Raw genomic sequence first — 19,610 nt, 5'->3', positions numbered from 1 at the left:
ACAACTGGGAATTGGTAACCCGACCGCGAAAATGTGCCATTTACGGCAAGTGAAATTAACTTCTGGATAAACTGCATTGTCCTTCATAAAACATAGGGCTAGGTGTGTCATTTTCTAATGTTCGACTAGCGTTTAATATCTGTCGTTCGTTATTTGACAAGATTAGGACACTTCACCAAAAATGTGCGTCACGCGAGCCTCTATCAATCGTACACAGCGAATTCAGCTGGCTTGCCGTTCCCTAATTTTTTTTCGTATATGGGGCTTCACTTTTACCGGGAATCCATCGTTAATTTGGCGTTTTTCCTCGACGTTTTGTGTTATTCGTTTTATCTATCCCGATATTTTGTTATCACAGCATTTGTCAGGATTAATTTAACTTGCTAAACCTATATCAGCTTCGAGCAGGACTGCATGCAAAGCATACGTATCCATGCGTAAACCGACTCAGTGCCGGATATGTGTCATTTTATCAGATAGTCGCCTAATTATCCGTCTTGCTTGAGAACCACAAATCTATGGAAAAATTGAATAAGGGAAAATTGTCAAGCTGCCAATTGCAAATCTCAGAAGCAGCATATCGGCGTGCTGTTCGTTCTCAAAACAGTCCTCAACAAACGTGCTGCCAAACCGACAGATCTTTCTTTGTGTCGCGCTCCTGGAAACGTCATACTAAGGAAGCTCTTAAATCATAGCGATCGCACAAGAATGGTACCATCACAATAAATAAAATAAATAAATGAATGAATACACTAGTCACACTGGAAAAGTAATTAACAGTTATATATGCGATATAAATACACATGCACGCCCTTGTACCGTAGGTATGGAAAACCTTTCTGTGGACGTGCGTCTGATTCCTAAAATGCTATTGTGCAAATACCGACTGTAATAATTTAGCTACATATAGCAAACAGTTTGAACGTTTGCAAACTTTACGAAATTTTATGCTTATACCACCGCGTCAGAATGGTCGCACATGTCGCAGGATACCTATACAGAATGAACTAAGCCGGCGACGTTGTCTTCTTATTAAATGTTATGTATGTGCGTTGTTTGGTCAAACATTTAATTAGAGTTTACCAACAAGCAGAGGGTTCAAAGTTGATTGGTCTTTGCTAACAAATCTTTTGAAAACTGCTTATGCTGCGCTCTATTTTGGCTAACTCAGATTTTTTGACAAGCACAGTTTTGTCAGGGTGTGAATGTTATCGGATCGAACCATGCTTCGGTAACCCAAGCAATAGTCGTCTTTCCCAGAAAGGAGCTACGGCCCCAGATGGTTTTGCCCAAGAAATATGCATTATTGGGTAGTACTTTTTGTCGGATGATACCAAAAAGTTTCCTAATCTGTTACATGTTGTGCATGGTGGTTACCCTCATAGATACTGTAGCCTCTGAATGAGAACAGGAATAATTTCCGCAGGAATCGATAGTTATATTTTCCATTTGCGTTGTGTTCCCCGTTTAGGAATGCCAACAAGTCAAGAATATGGCGGTATGTATATTGTCTCTATTTTCTTTGTTATCTTTTTGAAAACAAAGGGTTAATAGAATATGTCCATTCACACTATGATGTACAGGTGCACGGGTTCAGAAAATGAATTAATGAAACAAAGCTTCAGGGAGAAAAGTCTAACAACAAGTGATTTACTTCTGCAAACCATGAAAACCTAAGACACTGCGCAGAAGAACCTGTAGAGAACAAGTTCTGAACCCGATCGAGTACCAATTAGGGGGGAGCTCGGATAAGTTGGAACTCCGATTCCGTCCGCATTTTTCTGAATCAGTGAAAGGTTCGGTTGACAAACGAAGGAATCGTTTTTCCTAGCATTTATTGATGATCTCAGGCCACTTTAGTTTGGCAAGTGAGTAATAACATGCAGACAACCGCAGAATGCGCAATGCCACGAGCAACAGTACTCACAGCCGGGGACAATCGCCAGGTGATTTCGCCTTGAGTGGTGAAAAGAACTTGCTGAGGCCACGCATTTCCTTCCCAAAAAATTTGAGCTGTTGATTAGTTTAGTATAACAACCTGAAAATCACGAACAAGAACCTCGAAGGGCTCTACAGAAAAGCACAATGACCAGCAAGTAACAAGTTGCTGCGGTACATTGACGAAAATTTTCATAAGTGAACACACTTCCGAACAGGATGTCACGTCAGACAGGTTTGCACTCCGCGGTAACTTCATTTCATTAGGCGCTGAATTTACACTTAAAATGGTCACGTATGATGCAACCTGAGTGAAAACCGTATGCAATCCTTGTGTCTGTGAATGATTTTATAAATCGCTGCTGTTTTTGCAGTGCAATAGCACAGAAACAAAGGTCGAAGTAATAAAGACTTCTGTCCAAATAAAAGGGGCAAGAGAATCAGTATATCGGAGATTAATTTACACAAATGAGCCCAACGAGAATTTTATTCAGGCAGTTGTCAAATGAGAAAGTGCACTAAGAGAAATCAAACTAGTACTCGGTAAAAGAAAATCTGACCATCACCGTGGTCTGATATGTAGTGTCCAAAANTTTGAACGTTTGCAAACTTTACGAAATTTTATGCTTATAGCACCGCGTCAGAGTGGTCGCACATTTCGCAGGATACCTATACAGAGTGAACTAAGCCGGCGACGTTGCCTTCTTATTAAATGTTATGTATGTGCGCTGTTTGATCAAACATTTAAATAGAGTTTACCAACAAGCAGAGGGTTCAAAGTTGATTGATCTTTGCTAGCACATCTTTTGAAAATTGCTTACGCTGCGCTCTATTTTGGCTAACTCAGATTTTTTGACAAGCACAGTTTTGTCAGGGTGTGAATGTTATCGGATCGAACCATGCTCCGGTAATCCAGGCAATAGTCGTCTTTCCCAGAAAGGAGCTACGGCCCCAGATGGTTTTGCCCAAGAAATATGCATTATTGGGTAGTACTTTTTGTCGGATGATACCAAAAAGTTTCCTAATCTGTTACATGTTGTGCATGGTGGTTACCCTCATAGATACTGTAGCCTCTGAATGAGAACAGGAATAATTTCCGCAGGAATCGATAGTTATATTTTCCATTTGCGTTGTGTTCCCCGTTTAGGAATGCCAACAAGTCAAGAATATGGCGGTATGTATATTGTCTCTATTTTCTTTGTTATCTTTTTGAAAACAAAGGGTTAATAGAATATGTCCATTCACACTATGATGTACAGGTGCACGGGTTCAGAAAATGAATTAATGAAACAAAGCTTCAGGGAGAAAAGTCTAACAACAAGTGATTTACTTCTGCAAACCATGAAAACCTAAGACACTGCGCAGAAGAACCTGTAGAGAACAAGTTCTGAACCCGATCGAGTACCAATTAGGGGGGAGCTCGGATAAGTTGGAACTCCGATTCCGTCCGCATTTTTCTGAATCAGTGAAAGGTTCGGTTGACAAACGAAGGAATCGTTTTTCCTAGCATTTATTGATGATCTCAGGCCACTTTAGTTTGGCAAGTGAGTAATAACATGCAGACAACCGCAGAATGCGCAATGCCACGAGCAACAGTACTCACAGCCGGGGACAATCGCCAGGTGATTTCGCCTTGAGTGGTGAAAAGAACTTGCTGAGGCCACGCATTTCCTTCCCAAAAAATTTGAGCTGTTGATTAGTTTAGTATAACAACCTGAAAATCACGAACAAGAACCTCGAAGGGCTCTACAGAAAAGCACAATGACCAGCAAGTAACAAGTTGCTGCGGTACATTGACGAAAATTTTCATAAGTGAACACACTTCCGAACAGGATGTCACGTCAGACAGGTTTGCACTCCGCGGTAACTTCATTTCATTAGGCGCTGAATTTACACTTAAAATGGTCACGTATGATGCAACCTGAGTGAAAACCGTATGCAATCCTTGTGTCTGTGAATGATTTTATAAATCGCTGCTGTTTTTGCAGTGCAATAGCACAGAAACAAAGGTCGAAGTAATCTTCTGTTCTGTCCAAATAAAAGGGGCAAGAGAATCAGTATATCGGAGATTAATTTACACAAATGAGCCCAACGAGAATTTTATTCGTTGTCAATGCAATGAGAAAAGTGCACTAAGAGAAATCAAACTAGTACTCGGTAAAAGAAAATCTGACCATCACCGTGGTCTGATATGTAGTGTCCAAAATAAACTTCCATATGATATCATTGATAAGGTGGATACTGAACGGAGTACAGCGACAGTTCCCGTAAAACATTGTTTTGCACGTTTTCCGTTTGCACTGTGTCCGCGTTTATTTCTTCTTGTTTAATGTATGTCACCGGGTCAAGAATATGGCAGTAAGCATTTTATCTGAGTTGTCACTGTTTTATCTTTCAAACTGGGTGTGGGCGAGTTGTAATTGATTTGCACTGTGTCCGCGTTTGCTTCTGCTTGTTTTAGAAATGTCACGGGGTCAAGAATATGGCAGTAAGCATTTTATCTGAGTTGTCACTGTTTTATCTTTCAAACTGGGTGTGGGCGAAATTGTTGTAATTGCAAGATTCAACTTAAGACTTAATTCTGACTCCTGGCCGGCAAATTCAGCGGCAAGTTCGGCAGCATGTTTCATCACCGAGAAATGATCCTGACTCATTTCGGTTGCGTAATAACCCACGTAGAAGGAACTGGTCTGCGAAAGCTGTTTCCAGTGTTGTGTAGTCGCAGATCCAGACCGACTCCCGTTGTGAATTCGCTTCATCGCATTTGATGCATGGGACTAATTCATCCAAGTGATGTTGGCTTGGCAACCACAGCAAGCCATAACATATCTCGAATCAGGATGGAACTGACGACTTGAAAGACTCAGATGAATTAGGTTATATGACGTGATACCAAAAGTTGTTCAGATTTTACAAGCAATTTTTACGCAATTTTTTGAAAAATAAAACTGAGCAATTTCCGAGTGCACCCGTGTGACAATTTTTACGTATACCAAATTTAGCTGAATCAGGTAGGCACCTTAATTGATTTGGTTATACTGATGTCTCTTTGAAGTCCTTCGGGAAACTTATCTTCAGGCTTGTGTCAGGAATATTCAATTTTTGTGAATGTGTGGTCGGGTTCAGCGCGATCAGTTCACAGAAGGTTTTTTCAGAGATGATTTAAGGGTGCGTTTTATGCGTCTTCAAAATGTTTCTTACATAGCTAGTAACTGGTTAGTGGAACGTTTCCTGAAGGTGTCCGGTTTCGATGAGTTCATTCGCAGTAATGTTATACATTTCCTTCTGCTCTGCAATCTTCGTTCGCAAAAAACAACTTATTGTAAAATAAAATTGAAAAATTTCTTAGAGCAAAATTATATCGATCTATAAGTTCCTCACACGCAATCAAATGAGGCAAATTCCGTGCTTGATTTTTCAAATTTATTCGGGCTTTTAACATTGATTTTTTTGTTGACGGTTGTAATCTAGGCGCCGGTAAAATGTTTGCGAATTAACTGCAGCTATTGATAGTGGGCATGCTGCTTTCTGCACTTCCATCAACATTTTTTATTGAGGGATATTTTGACTAAGTGGGTTTGACTACTTTACAAAGATATTAAACTTGAAAACAATCTGTTGATTGACAGCGTTGGCGGAAGAATAAGCCCAGAATAGCGCAAACAGTGCTAGTTAAAGCGAAAGTAACGCGAATGCTGAGGTTACAGCAATATAGTAAGAAATAAGCTGGCGGAGAAAAACAAAACTGAGATGTTAGAAACGACCAGCTGTCTAAACCAGATATGGCTGGCATCGTATTAATGGCTCATCGCGTAATAAGGATGAGGAAGAATAACGACAAGTGAATTGAAGCAACGACTTATCCCGTCGAACGCACTGTGCTGCTTTATTGATATTTTCAACCTTAAACTTATTCTAGAAACACAACCAAACGGCGGCATTAACGGTAAGTTAAATTTAGGTGGAATTTTGAATCCTATGGTGATTTAAGTCTCTGCAAGTGCAAACAGATGGCAGTGCGACAGAACCACCCAATTCCGCGTCATGCAAAACGGAAATTTGTCTTTAAAGGTGTTACTGCTTATAATTATAACAATTTAGCACTTGGCTAATCAGACCAGCACATTTTAATTGTGGCTTCCAAAAGCGACTAAATTAACATAGTATCCGCCATAGACTGAGAATGAGAATACAACGCTTATTGTTCCCACGCACAAGGCGTTTCGCTGGTTATCGTAAGGTGGATTAAAATAGCTAATTTGGTGGGTTGCAATGGTTTGTACTATTATTGGAGCTGTTGAAAGTTTGATCACATGTCCAGAATTATGTGAATATTGAGAATCAATACCTATGGTAGAGGGGCTCCTAAATTCATTCTCCAAATTGAAGAATATGCTGTTTTTATTGTGGATTTCCAAGTATGACCGAAAATCGTCCGGAAAGAAATAGCAGATGTGCTCGTAAATCAGAATTTATCCGTTGACTCCGTCGAGAAATTTTTGAACGCGTTTGGTTAGGCATTTTTGCAGTAGACAATCGACACGGGGAAAAATAAATAGTGGTGGCATAAAAATTTCAATGACAGTTTGTGACTGGTTAATTAAGATCAAACACATCTGATAACTGCACATAAAGGTCCAAAATATTTGTTTGCTTAATGTTACACATCCGGATGTTTTAATACACCAGTAGTAATAGTAATGAATTTAATGCCATCGCCATAAATCGTTGTGTTTTATTCAGTACAATATATCTTCTGTAGATAGCGAACTCACATGCTCACCTTTCTTCTTTTATCATGAGTGATCTGAGGTTATGGCGTCACCAAGCATAACAATCATCTATTTAATGAGGTCATCGCCTGAGGTTCTACACTATGTTGTGTTCTTGCACTCGACGAAAGTTTATACCCTCAACTGGTTTGTTACTCAGCCTTAAAAGAAGATCATTATCATAAGAGTGTGTTCCAGAAAAATTACAAGCAATTTAAAGGGAAAATTCAAACTAGTTGGCGTCGTTATGCACAAAATTAAACGTCTGTAATAGGTGGCTTGCTTTTGTTGTAGTTGCAGCACCAACCCACGCATCACTCAGTTTTGATAGTGTATGAATTTTCAATAAATTGGTATCGTCACATTTCGAGATTTCTTGAATGCCGCTGCCTTGAAAAGAAAGTTATTTGACAGGCAGGTTATTCGCATGTTTTCGCGCAAACATAGTTTGGCAAACACATATGTCGCCTTGCAATGACAAACGCATTTGTAATGAGGCTACGACACGCAAGCAAATCATGATAACATAAGTGACATTCCATGATTTGGGTCCGCAACAGTAATTAGGTTATTAGTTGGATCGCCCGTGTGCTTACTCACAGGATGCGAGAATATATGTTATTCCAATACACCCACTTTCACCGTCCCCAAAGTTAGATTAGGCATAAAGCTCATGTACCACCTATCAGCCGATAAAGAAGTGTGGCACCTATGTGATTTCAGAGCTCTTACTGACCAAGTAATATATACTACAGGGTGCACAGTATCGTTGAAAGCATTTTAGTGTTGAATGTCATTAACCCGAACACCGCGGACACAACTGAGCTATTGCTCGGTGGAAGTGTTTTTAATTGATTACTGTTTGAGCAGCAAAGTGTGGAAACGCAGCCCTAACAGGAAGTCTGATGTTTAGCCATATTTTTCTTATCTCGAAAGCTTTTCTAGCTCCTTAAACTACGCTGCAAGAAAACTACTTAGGGTGCAGCTTTTGTTGATAAGCTTTTTATCGTCAAAAAGAACGCCCCATGGTCATTTATTCGGATGAAGTGTGAAGACCAAATACAAAAATATCAGCAAAATGTTCGCAGGCTTGCTACCGTTAGACTTATTTTAACCAGTTTCTAAAAGCTTCAAGAACCTGGTTCCGGAAATTTTGCGAATTTACCAGTAGCTTGAATGTAGGGTACATTCTAGAGTGCATTTTCTTACGGAATGCTGTCGTAGTCGCTTACAGTAAAAAATATTAATCTAAACACTGTTGTTGTCACTTATTTTACAGTCCAAATAGGTAAGTGTTGAAATTGTTAGAACTGGCAAAGAAATCTATTTTTGCCTTATAAATACTTCGGCAGGTTAGAGCAAATGTCTAAAAAGGATTCACTTATTGATTTCGAACGATCAGTTTAAGATTCTTACATTTTATTTAAAGCCAGCCGTAAGTTTGCTAAAAAGTTTGAAAAGCGGAAACAAATCGACACACGACAAGTAAAATGATACAACGTCGATGGCAAAATGTAAATGCTACCAAGCGTAGATTAGAAGGGTTAGAAAAGTTTTTGTTAATAGCAGAGTAAAAACGTAAGATATGGCTGCGACTTAAAAGTGAGCAAAATCTTCAACTTTTCCCGAGTGACTGCGTGGGCGTGCGTTTGGGCGTGATTTCAAAAGAAGGAAACAGTGATATTTGGTTTCAGTCGAATAAAACATTTTTCTGCGGACAGTGAAAATAACTGAATCACATGCGACCTTTGATGAACCAATGAATATGTCTCATGCCTTTTGCCGTTGGTCCGTTTTCCGTTCCCCTGTAGAACGTGAAATTTTCAAGTGCTAGTGACATCGCTGTTGCATCCATCTGTCTTGTAATCGCACACTTTGTCTGTTCAGATGTTCACAAAACTATGTTCCCCTTTGAAAAGACAAAGAATGGTTGTAGTTTTTGTGATACTCTGTGAACAAAAAATCATTATGTACAATTCTCTAACAGTAACGAGCAATGTCGTTGACATTATCCGGGATAGAGTTCAGCTTACAAGATTTCACCTTAAATTGAAGAAAATGTGCTACTCTGAATTTTTAGGAGGATCACTTGCTCCAAAACTTTGTCTAGATAACTAACGTATTTGCTCGATTTAATGTGATATTATTTGATCCTCGGCATCAAAAGTGAGATGCGCGTTTGTGTTAAGCACAATGTTTAGCGATGCCTAGTGGTCGCCTTAGGAGGACGAACAGGTGAAGCAAAAACCTGTGATATGACGTAAATGGCAGAAGTCTTTGTCGAAATAGTCGGTTCGTCCATGAGAGCCACGGGGCACTGAAAAGTAAGAGGCCTTTATGGATTTTTCAAAGCAAGTTATAAAACGAGCACAGTTTTGACCTAGAATAACCTGAATTACGAAGGATCACCTAAAACTTTGGCGACTGCGGACTTGGGTGCGATTCGTACACGTAGGTTTCTCAAAGCACACGGTGATTTTCCTTAACGTACAAACGCCGGTTAGTAAGTTCCGCAAGCAAAATTATGAAAATTGCAATAGAAACAAAACGCTGCTTTTGTAAGATGTTCATAAACCGAAGACCAAGCGGATTGTTATAAGAATGTAAAACAAGCACTAAATGACACTATTTAGCGAGTAATTGACAGGAGTTGGAACAATTTCTCACCACACTGCTTCATCGATCATGATGTTGTGCCATGAATTTTAAGTACTCGTTGTTAGGACAAATAGGTTTTACAGGAACATCCACTAAAGTGAGCATAGTCTGCCTAAATCAACACTTGATTTCAGTGAGTAGTGCAATGACAAAGAGCAGCATTTCCTCGGTCTGTCGGTTGTCATGGGAACATAAATATCCCTTTTATCTGCATCAAGTATCTTTCAATATACGCGCGATCTGTTACTGGTGAAAGAATCAGGGCCTGCGCTGCGGAGTTTCTCATAAGAAAACATCAACCGAACGGTTGCAGACCATTGAACAGAAAAGCAAATCTGTCACGTGCATCTTGTTTATAAATACTAAATATCCGTCTTTTTCTAGAACCCGTCTTACTCAACTTTCCGTCGTAAAACGTACTTTCCAAAGGCGCAAAGCGGGGAAATATCACTCGCATGTCTCATGAATAGTTGCCGTTACATTGGTAACGGGATAAGCCTTGAAAATATTCATTGAGGATTTGGACTGTTGCCATCGAATCCTCCGTACTTGAAAGCACTGAAAATTTGCACTATATGACATTCCGGTGACATGGAACGCGCGACCTTCTTTGAACATTCGAACCCACAACCTTTTACGTGAAAGTGGCTGATCGGCAGTGTGCTTGACTGTTCATTACAAAAAACGCATCTTCACTCCAGTCAATTAATTCTACTTAAAATCAGTTCTTATTTCCATTGACACAACGAACTTAAAACCATGTGGCTTATTCTACAGGACGAATTGCAATCTCTAATGTAGAGTAAAGGTTCTCCCGATAACTTGTGCACAAGATACTTGGTCTTTCGTGCCGAATGCAACCAAATTAGCTCAACGTAATATACTATAAAACTTGAACCCAATCGACCTCACTTAATATTGGATGTATTAGACAGCGCGGTGTTTCCTACAAAGGAGGGCCAAACGTTTTTCTGTGCACCATACTTAAGTACACCTACATATGAGCGTCCGAGTGTACGTTTTCAAAAATTCAAATGTAAATTCAAGGCAGATTTGCACACAAATTTCAAATGTTCCGTTCAAATTTAGCTGAGAAATTTGGATTTAAATTATTGATCCCGTTATTCGGGCTATTATCGGCAATCGTGCGAATACGAGCTGGACTGTGGGATTGTTATCTTATATAATTCCGCATCGTTCCATTTATAGAACTTAAGCAAATGACATTCTCGTGGCTATCAAAAGTGGCATAGCAACCAGTCAAGTGACGATGAATTTTAAGCGAACTAGCAAAATCACTCGGTATTGGAAAAAATATTTTTATCTAATTGTTGCAATGCACGTTTATCGTCCTCATCACATAAACATCAAGTTCATGATGATCTCCGATGGGAAAAAATGTGAGCCTTTAAATTTTCCACTCATTCCACCAAATGTAAAGTACCCTTTGCGTGGTGTAACATTAGTTGTTTAACTTCACACAGGTGTGACAGCAAAATAAAGACAACATAGCAGGCTAATACTGAAGCACCTAAGAATTCCGGATAACAGCGGAAAAAATGGGGTATATTCTAAAGGCCCCATGGCAATAAATCGAGACGCTGCATTGCACATTGTTATGCAACTGATTTAGTGAGTGTCATATGGCTCTCCACACTGCCGACCAATCCCCATGAATGGAGAACGGAAATTTTTGTGGGTCTTTTTTACTGCAATCTATGCTGAAAAGTTGGAAAGTACTAAAAGGCTGTTTTACCTTTTTGGAAATCACCATCACTGCATATCCTGCAAACTCCTGGCCAAAAGTTTGGACACTTATCCGTTCGGCCATAAGCATCTAATTTGCTGTACAATTAACTCGTACTTTGACAGCATATAGTAACGCTCATTCTCCAATTACTGGATCTACATCACGCGTTCACACGTTTGGACAGGCTTCTCAAGCAACGACTTCTTAGATAAAAGTTCCACTCATCAGATGAATTTTATTCACCTGAAGCATGAAAACTGAAAAATTGCCTAATATCCTCAGATTTCCAACAGCAAAACACCGGGTTTCATTTGGTATTTACTGAAAGACGTTTCTTAAGCATTTCACACCAATCTAACTGAATCTTCACTGGTAATCCGCTTAATTATTTCTTTCTACTATCCAGCAAAGCCAGAAAACTAGAAAGACAAATCTATGTTTGCTAGTCTTTGTGCAAGATTTTTGTTGCTCCGTTCAAGGTCTACTGCAGTGTCGAGTACCGGCCTATGGTTTTTTTTATTACAACGAATACAGGATTTGGAGAGCTGGATCTCATACCATATCAGTATACCTAATACATCAGTATCACAAGTTGAAACACTCTTTTGGCAATAAGTTGTAATATACCAATAAAAATTGAAAAAAGTACTCTCAGCATATTTACTGAGTAAAACAAAGAACAACCAAGGGGGCTGTTATAGCAAATTAAAGCGCCGGGATGAAAATGATTGTTCGTGAAGGGGCATTATTCGTCACGTTCAAAACCTCGATTAACTTAATATTTCTCTTAAAGTTTCCTGACATTTTACTTAAAAAACTCTAAACATTAATGTTTTAACCTTCTGTTGATCTTTTCGGAATGCCGTCAGGAGGATCCGGTGAGTACAGATTTATTGTTCGTCCTTACAAGCACGATCAAACTTTACGCCGCTAAACTTGCCTAATGGCCCTTAAAACTGAAAAGTTTCAGGTCCTGAATAACAACAACCTAAAATATGTATGCGCTTCTTGTCACATTGCGGCACACTTCATTTCGTTCTAAAACCCAACAAACGCAGTCATACATATGTAATTGGCTTTTTTTTTACAAACCTCTGCACAAACAGCCGGTTGCACTCTCGGCTCTTCTAACTTAAAATTAAGTTCTCGTATAAAAATCAGAGGTCACTGTTTGGATTTGCAAGTGTTTGTTGTCTGTTGGTCATACTGAATCACAGCTTTTGCAAGTTAATGAATGCGTTATTATATCAAACTCGCCATACTCACCATAGTAAAGGCGATTTGTAAGCAGGCTCATTCAACGTGATGCAGGATACTTGCGAATAGATATTTATATTATTCTCTAGGAACGCTTCAATCACCGTTGCCACAAGGTAAGCAGTTAATTTAACAATAAGCTGTATGTATGAAAATGATTTGTTGAGAGACTCCTCAAGTTTTTTTGAAACGCAAATTGCAGGTAAATTTGGGCTTTAGGGAAAATTCTCTTAAATAAACCGGGAGGACAACTTCCCTGGTCTTTTTCATATCCTGGCTTATCTCTTCTGGTTAGTCTGAACCTGAGATTTTCGTTAAATGATTGGCTTTGCTTATCTCGGACCCTTCTTTAGTCGAACTGCAGACACTTGACACAAGTCGCAGGCTTGTAGCTAATTACCCGGCAGTACATGCTAGGCGCACATGATTTAACACCCATGTTTGAGCGAATGTAAGGTCTACGATAATCTCTGTCATACATAACTAATTGAAGACTGTAGAGAACGATTTGTATCTTAGCTGAGCGGAAAGCCGTTTGCTAGTTTACACGTGGTGAATCAGGTTTGTCAGGCACACAGTAGTTGGTGGAAAGCCATAATATTCCTTGCATGTCTGATGACCGCGGTTTAAGCCTAGCCATGTCTAAGAAGTTTCAGTGCTATAGGAATTTATTGGAGAAAAAGGCGAGTTTCCTACTTATTTCTCTTTACGTAGGCTAACCCATTGCAACAAGAGGAAAACAACCTGTCCAAACGGAAGTGGTATAAACGTAAATGTCCCAAGTATCGCAATTAAATACGTCGAAGCTTTCTCTTGCAGGGTTATAAGGTTAGCAGCCTCGGCGTAAATTTTAATGCCACAATCAGAGCATATGTACTTTACTATATTCAATGACACCATCAAGATAAATTTAAATCTGGCAGGTGCTTTGCAGTGCTCGGAAGATTATGACATGAATAATATTTTCCGTCCTAAAGAAAATGAAACCAAACGATGTCAGCGAAGTAATTAACTGACACCAATAACTCAATTTGTAATGGAGGAAAATCGGAAATGCCACAATCAGAGCATATGTACTTTACTATATTCCATGACATCAATAAGATACATTTAAATCTGGCAGGGGTTTTGCGGTGCCCGGAAGATTATGACGTGCATAATATTTTCCTCCCTAAATAAAATGAAACCAAACGATGTCAGTGAAGTAATTAACTGACACCGATAACTCAATTTGTAGTGAAGGAAAATCGGATAACATGGTAAAAAATTGAAGACAATTTTTGAAGTAAAGTAATAATTTGAAAATAAGACCGTGACTGATGACTGCCGGTGGAACAATGTAGCTTATTTTGGCTCAGAAATTAATGCTGTTGTTTAGCTAGTCTCGAGGTATGAGAAGTGTAACAATTAAAACATCGCATTTGGCCGTGAGTAATTTTCTAAAACCATTCATTGTGTTCGAAAGTCTCAGTTTGTGTTCCCTGTAAGTTTACATCTAATGTGTCATTATGTCCCACGAAGAAAGAAATATATATATATATACAAGAAATCTGCACATCCAATAAAGTTTTCAATATCTAAATTGAGAACGTCATATTACCTTACGTCTATTTGTTTGTTTTTGTTTCGCATGTGTATCAAAACTGCCATTGGGTGTTACATCTTTCTACCACTGAAAGCAGATTCTTATTTCAGGAAATTGGTTCTATCGAACAAAATTACCGCTTCTCAGCTACTCTATAGAATGTCAAACACGTTCAGGTGCTTCAAGGATATTTGAAGGAAAACAATGTTATTTTACGGAATGACCTAGTAAAAGCGGATATTTGGTCTTTCGAAAACAGCGCAACCGCAAGAACCTAATAAATCATGTCACCCACGGTGGATATTTGGCATGCAACAAAGAGGCTTTGGTCTATTGTCACCTAATGTGATAAAAAATTTGAAAAATGCGCGTTGTTTAATTCCCTCTATGACAGTCCAGCTCAGCAAACATCAGGAATGTTAAAACGTACTTTTGTTTTGGAGTATTTCTACGCTTGTGACAAACCTATAGAGTTATTTCATTAGCTCTTTCTGTTGGTATGTTATGATAGATTTGGTGTTATGTCATGTTGATTTTCCAGTGGTTTGCTTATCACAGCAGTTGAAAAACCGATCATGTTTCGTCAGAAATGTCACTGCGTCTGAAAAGGCGAAGGTGTGAATGGGATAGAAACCAGTTGACACACTTGACAATACACACATACACACAATTGACACACGTAGTCCTGCGTGTTTGTTTGTCAGCCGGTATTAAGATCACATTCTGATGTGATAACATACGGTGGTTAAAGTTTTTCCTCAGTGTGTTTCAGTATAAAAAAATTGGTATGACGTCTAAGTCGCTCAAAGCAAAATCCTCTGGAGAAGAGAAAAACTTCTTCGCGCCATGGAAACCGGGCCCAAATGCTAAACGGAGATGTAGTTGGTTCATATTTTTACCTACGTTTAGCTTGTTCAAAAGGTGAGTACAAAATTACCGTACGTCTATATTGGGTCATTTTAAACCTCAACTAACTAATTGCCCTCACTTAAAAGCAGGGTTTGCGCAAGTTGCATTTATCACCGGTTAATGAATGAAGTAGCCGCAATTGTTACCTTTGAGAACCACACCAAAAAGGCAGAGTGATGCTAAATCGTTCCTAAAATCTGTCCTGTGGTGAAGATTACCCGCTTTGAACGTTTTCAGTTTGGCCCACACAAAATTAATTATGCGGCTGCAAAATGGCTTCCGCTTTAATGCATTTTATGTCGGATTATTTTATCTCCCTGCAGACAAGTTGGTCTGTCACGTTGAACACACCGTGCCAATTTGTTTGCCGCCTGAGGCGCCGTTATGCGCAACACGAATAGTTTACAAGAACTTAGGCACGGTCAAGTGCTCTGACACATTTGAACAGAGGCATCTATCTAGGATGCATTTACTCTTTCACAGCTACCACTGAGCAGCATGCACCGGAGATTATATCATGCCAAATTTTCCGCTGTTTTACGAATCCGAACCTCCTATTTCTGTTTTTCTGGAGTGGCTTTGTTTTAAAATTTTCTTCCTGTTTATTTGCTTCCATGTGCTGGAAAGCTCCCGCCAAGCATATCGTCTAGGAACCCGAATCGCTTTTGCCACTCATAGTGCTTTTGCATTGAAAGAACGGAAGAAAACGCGCACTGCCTAATCTAAGTCTACTCTTAAGTCATTATACCCTAGAGTGCTGGTTGGAAGCTTGACGTTTGAGTGATATTTTTATTTCAAAGCACTTCTCACATTTGTAAAGGCCACTATTTGTGAATTTCTTAATGACAGCGGGAGAAACAAAAGGCCAAACATCCATGAACAGCTAACTAATGATCACTGGAACCTTATAATCGAAAACGCTGATCGTATAGGGCGAAGTCCTGGAGGTATGACGTGGCATAATAGTTCACCGTCCCGAATATTTTAACATTCTGAGGGATACAATAAGCTGGTGGGTATTAATTTGTATGTCTTGAGCTTATTACAGGTAAGGTATACCGTCTTCATTGACCTAACATATGCTATATTACCTACAATATACTGCAAAATTTACTAAACCCGGAAACTCTTTTGCTGATATGGACACAAAACCTCATTTAGAAAATTTTGTTGATGTTGCACAAAATTTGTGTAGAAAAAAGCAGAACAATGTTTTGACTTGAGGAACTTGGTACATTTCTAACCGTACGATGTTTTAGGCTAACTGGCAGTTTTTTCGTTAGGATGGAAAACGAGCATGTTGAAATATTTGATCGTATAGTTCCAAAATGCAAATGGTTTTGTTTTCTTTCGCACCACTAAGCAACTTCTGGCGAAAGTACAGGATGCATTTCTATAGCAGGTGAGTTTTGGTACTATTGTACCCGTGCCGATAAAGTGCTGAAAAGCTCGGGACCTGAAAACCTTGGTTTTACTGATGTTGCTATATTTCAATATTCATTTTGGTGATAAAATCTGAAAGTGCATAATTTTCGCTAGTATGTTGGCAAAAAATGAAAGAATGTGACAACCACCAAATGAGGTTAAATGTTTTATCCATATTTGATTTATAATATTTCATTCCGGGGTTCTTCACTACCCTACCTAATGCATTGGATTGTACACCTCTTCCGCAATTGAAGAAATTGCACTAAATGACACACCTAAGTAGTTAAACGCAAATTACTTTCGAATGTAATCTATTTCTTCGTTTTTGCGGTAGGCTTTGTGTTCACCCGCGTGACTTTGTTGAGTTGCCTTGACATTTTTGAGATTTTATGATAAGTGCACCAGTGAATTATGACTGCCTACCAGTTATGCTTGTTTTGGAATAACAACGCAGACAACACAAAAATATCTGACTTTATTTATCAACTATTTGATGAGTTTTCATTTTTCAGTTCCCGTATATGATAAATTTAGATGGGTTGCAGCCGGCTTAATTTGCGATTAATTAACAAAACACATGTAAATTACTTTTTATCGCTATTTTTGAGTGCCTTATGAGAAAACGAATATTGATATGGACGTTGCTATAAATTACATCAGCAAATGTTTTTTTACCTGATGCGCGGAATTGAAATTCAAAAAGCAGTATCTTTCAGCTTGATTTATATCTTTCCAGCAGGAGCTGATTAATCAAATACAATCTCTTGCAGAACACGAAAAAATGGTATACATTTGTTGTGAAATGTAACTTGTTGAGGTTTCTTTTATTGTGATTCTCGTTCTAGCCCCGGCAAAGCTAAAACCAAGTAAGAAGTCCGACGAATATTGCTTTGTTTTGCTGACAAATTGCAATACCCAGTAGGACTACGAAAATTTTTCATCGGTGCGGAATGGTAATGGGAATCTAATATGCCATCTCTCCTGATGTTCAGATTCAGAAAGTGAAACAAACAGGGTCAGCACACTCATAGTCAACAAAGCTACATTTACAAAATGAATACTTCGGTCTTCCATGCACACGAAGAATTGGTTGAACTTATCACAGGACAGAAAATTGCAAGTGTTTTGCATACACTTGAAAGGGTTTGTACTCGTAGTGAAATTAACATGTCTATCTAGCTGAAAATAGCGACATTAAAGTTCATTGTAGATATGCAAGTGATTTAGAAGCATCTCATAACAGCAAACAGTCTTGTATAGAATGGCAAATCAGTATTGTGATTTGACGCTGGCCAAATTCACCAGGAACACATTGAATTTTGCGAAAAAAGGCTAACATATCAAGAAATGAATGATTTGAAACGGATCGCCTCCAAAAAATAAAGGTTACGCTCTCTAATGATTGCATGTCGTGAAGTGACGATGTATTCAACATATGTCTGCCGTTAAATAAATTAAAATAAAACGATGAAATTCACCATACATCCGACATTTAAGAGTGGGCTACGTAATTTCAAGTACATTCCGCATTATAAGCTTGATAAATTTTTCACTGTTGTTAGTAAAGACAAAAATTAAAACGGGTACGTGGTTCACATTTTATTATCATATTGTTGCATGAAAAAATGTACAAACTTTAATTGACGGGATTCTTGCGTCAGGCCCACATGTATGCATCCACTCGTTGAAATAATATCCTGAGTTTTTACCCGTAAGTGATCCAATACCTCAAAAAATGGCACGTAAATAGAAAGCTTCAAAGATAAAAGAAGCAGTCAGTAAGGTTTCCCGGCTTGTTACGTGTTTTTCAGTGCGTTTGGTAACAATCTTTCTAAAAGCGTAAATGACCTATGCGACTTGGAATCCGTGTTTGTGCGCTAGCAAATATGAAAATCGTGGCTCAAAGCGAATGGCTTCCCGTAATTTCGTGTTGAAACTTCATAATCCTGCATGACACCCACAGGCGTGGTGGCGTTTCACACGACAGTTCTGGTGCAACAAATTGCAGTTTGAATGCAGAGCGCAAATGTTTTATTTTCCACCCTATGATTATGATTACACCCCTGACGGTTGTGTATTCATGTGGTAAAAGTAACGTTAGGCGGACAAACACTAACAAATCTACATCAAAAGAATGTTCGGCTTAGACATGAATTTAGTTTATTCGACATGACAAATGTTTACTACGTTTGAACGCATTCTAAAGCAACCGACCATGCAGAACTAGTAAAAACGTATGCACCGGCGATAATGTAGAAAGGTCTTTTTAATATCCATATGCATCAGAAAACAATATTTTTGAAACCATCCCGAATGTTAACTTGATTTCCACTGCCTCTGCATCCTAGGGTGCGATATAGTCAGGTAGAACAATTCAAATTATGTTGTGGTAGTTGGATTCAACCGGCATCCTTGGAAGTCATATATTAGAATACAAAAGATCCGGTTCATAATATTTTAGATGTTTGGTAACATGATATTTACGAAATGAGAGGGATGTTCCACGATCAGGGTGTTTCAAAGAAAACGCGCTAATGTATGTGATCGGTTTCTGCTGCAGAACCCTGATATATTTCAAATAGAGCGTTCATTATTTTAAAAGCTGCAAAATACGTGTGCAGTTTGGCGGTCATGTCCGCAATTGCATGTTGTGCGTCCTCAAAATGTGGTCATCATAGATTATCACCGAAAGCGCAGTTCGTCTCATCACGCACCAGGCAACGAACTCTGGCTGAAAACTAACGGGAATCCTAAAGTATATGCTCTGCAATTTCGTAAGACTGTTGCTCTCTAGGCGCTAGTCGGATAGATACAACTATTTACAAACTTGCTATCAAGTCTTCTCACACAGCCGTCCAACATGTAAGAGTTATTCAACGCTGAATTCAATCACTCGTCGGCTATCACTGCCCGAGAGCACGTGTTTCTGGACGCAGTCTTCGTTTATGAAATTTCTGGTTTACCTAACCTTCAAACCATTATTCCAAGGATTATGTTTATTCTTTTGGTAAGGTTGGGCGGTCAGCTTCAAAATAGTAAAATCCGTTACCTGACAGAGTTTCTGGTTAAGATCGGATAATAGTTTGCTCTTACTGAATGGCCGATAGAGCAGCTGAACTTAGTCTGAGTAGCTTTTTAAACAGCACTCTGTTAGCTATATCCGTAATATCTAGGTTTACCAAACACCACAAAATTCAAGATTACCATATACGATGAAACGCGTGACTAAACAGTATGTCTGTGCAGTTTGCAACGCAGTAATTGCTAAGCAGCAGCTTTCTGATCCACTGTTGCGTACGACAAATCATAAAGA

General features: G+C 38.9%; 1 protein-coding gene across 1 annotated transcript in view; it reads left to right on the top strand.

Moving 5' to 3' along the window:
* Nucleotides 1–3,494: 3,494 nt before the first annotated feature.
* The window catches only part of T265_11860 (hypothetical protein), a gene marked incomplete at both ends in the record, with an annotated part of 71,901 nt that continues 55,785 nt past the window's right edge, over nt 3,495–19,610 (top strand). Inside the window, 3 exons of the mRNA XM_009178657.1 lie at nt 3,495–3,560; nt 5,858–5,884; nt 13,090–13,144. Of these exons, the coding sequence (XP_009176921.1) occupies nt 3,495–3,560; nt 5,858–5,884; nt 13,090–13,144 (148 nt within the window). The remainder of the gene's footprint in view (nt 3,561–5,857; nt 5,885–13,089; nt 13,145–19,610) is intronic.

The sequence above is a fragment of the Opisthorchis viverrini genome (genome assembly GCF_000715545.1).
Source record: "Opisthorchis viverrini unplaced genomic scaffold opera_v5_612, whole genome shotgun sequence".
NCBI lineage: Eukaryota > Metazoa > Platyhelminthes > Trematoda > Opisthorchiida > Opisthorchiidae > Opisthorchis > Opisthorchis viverrini.
This window is presented reverse-complemented; position numbering and strand designations above follow the sequence as displayed.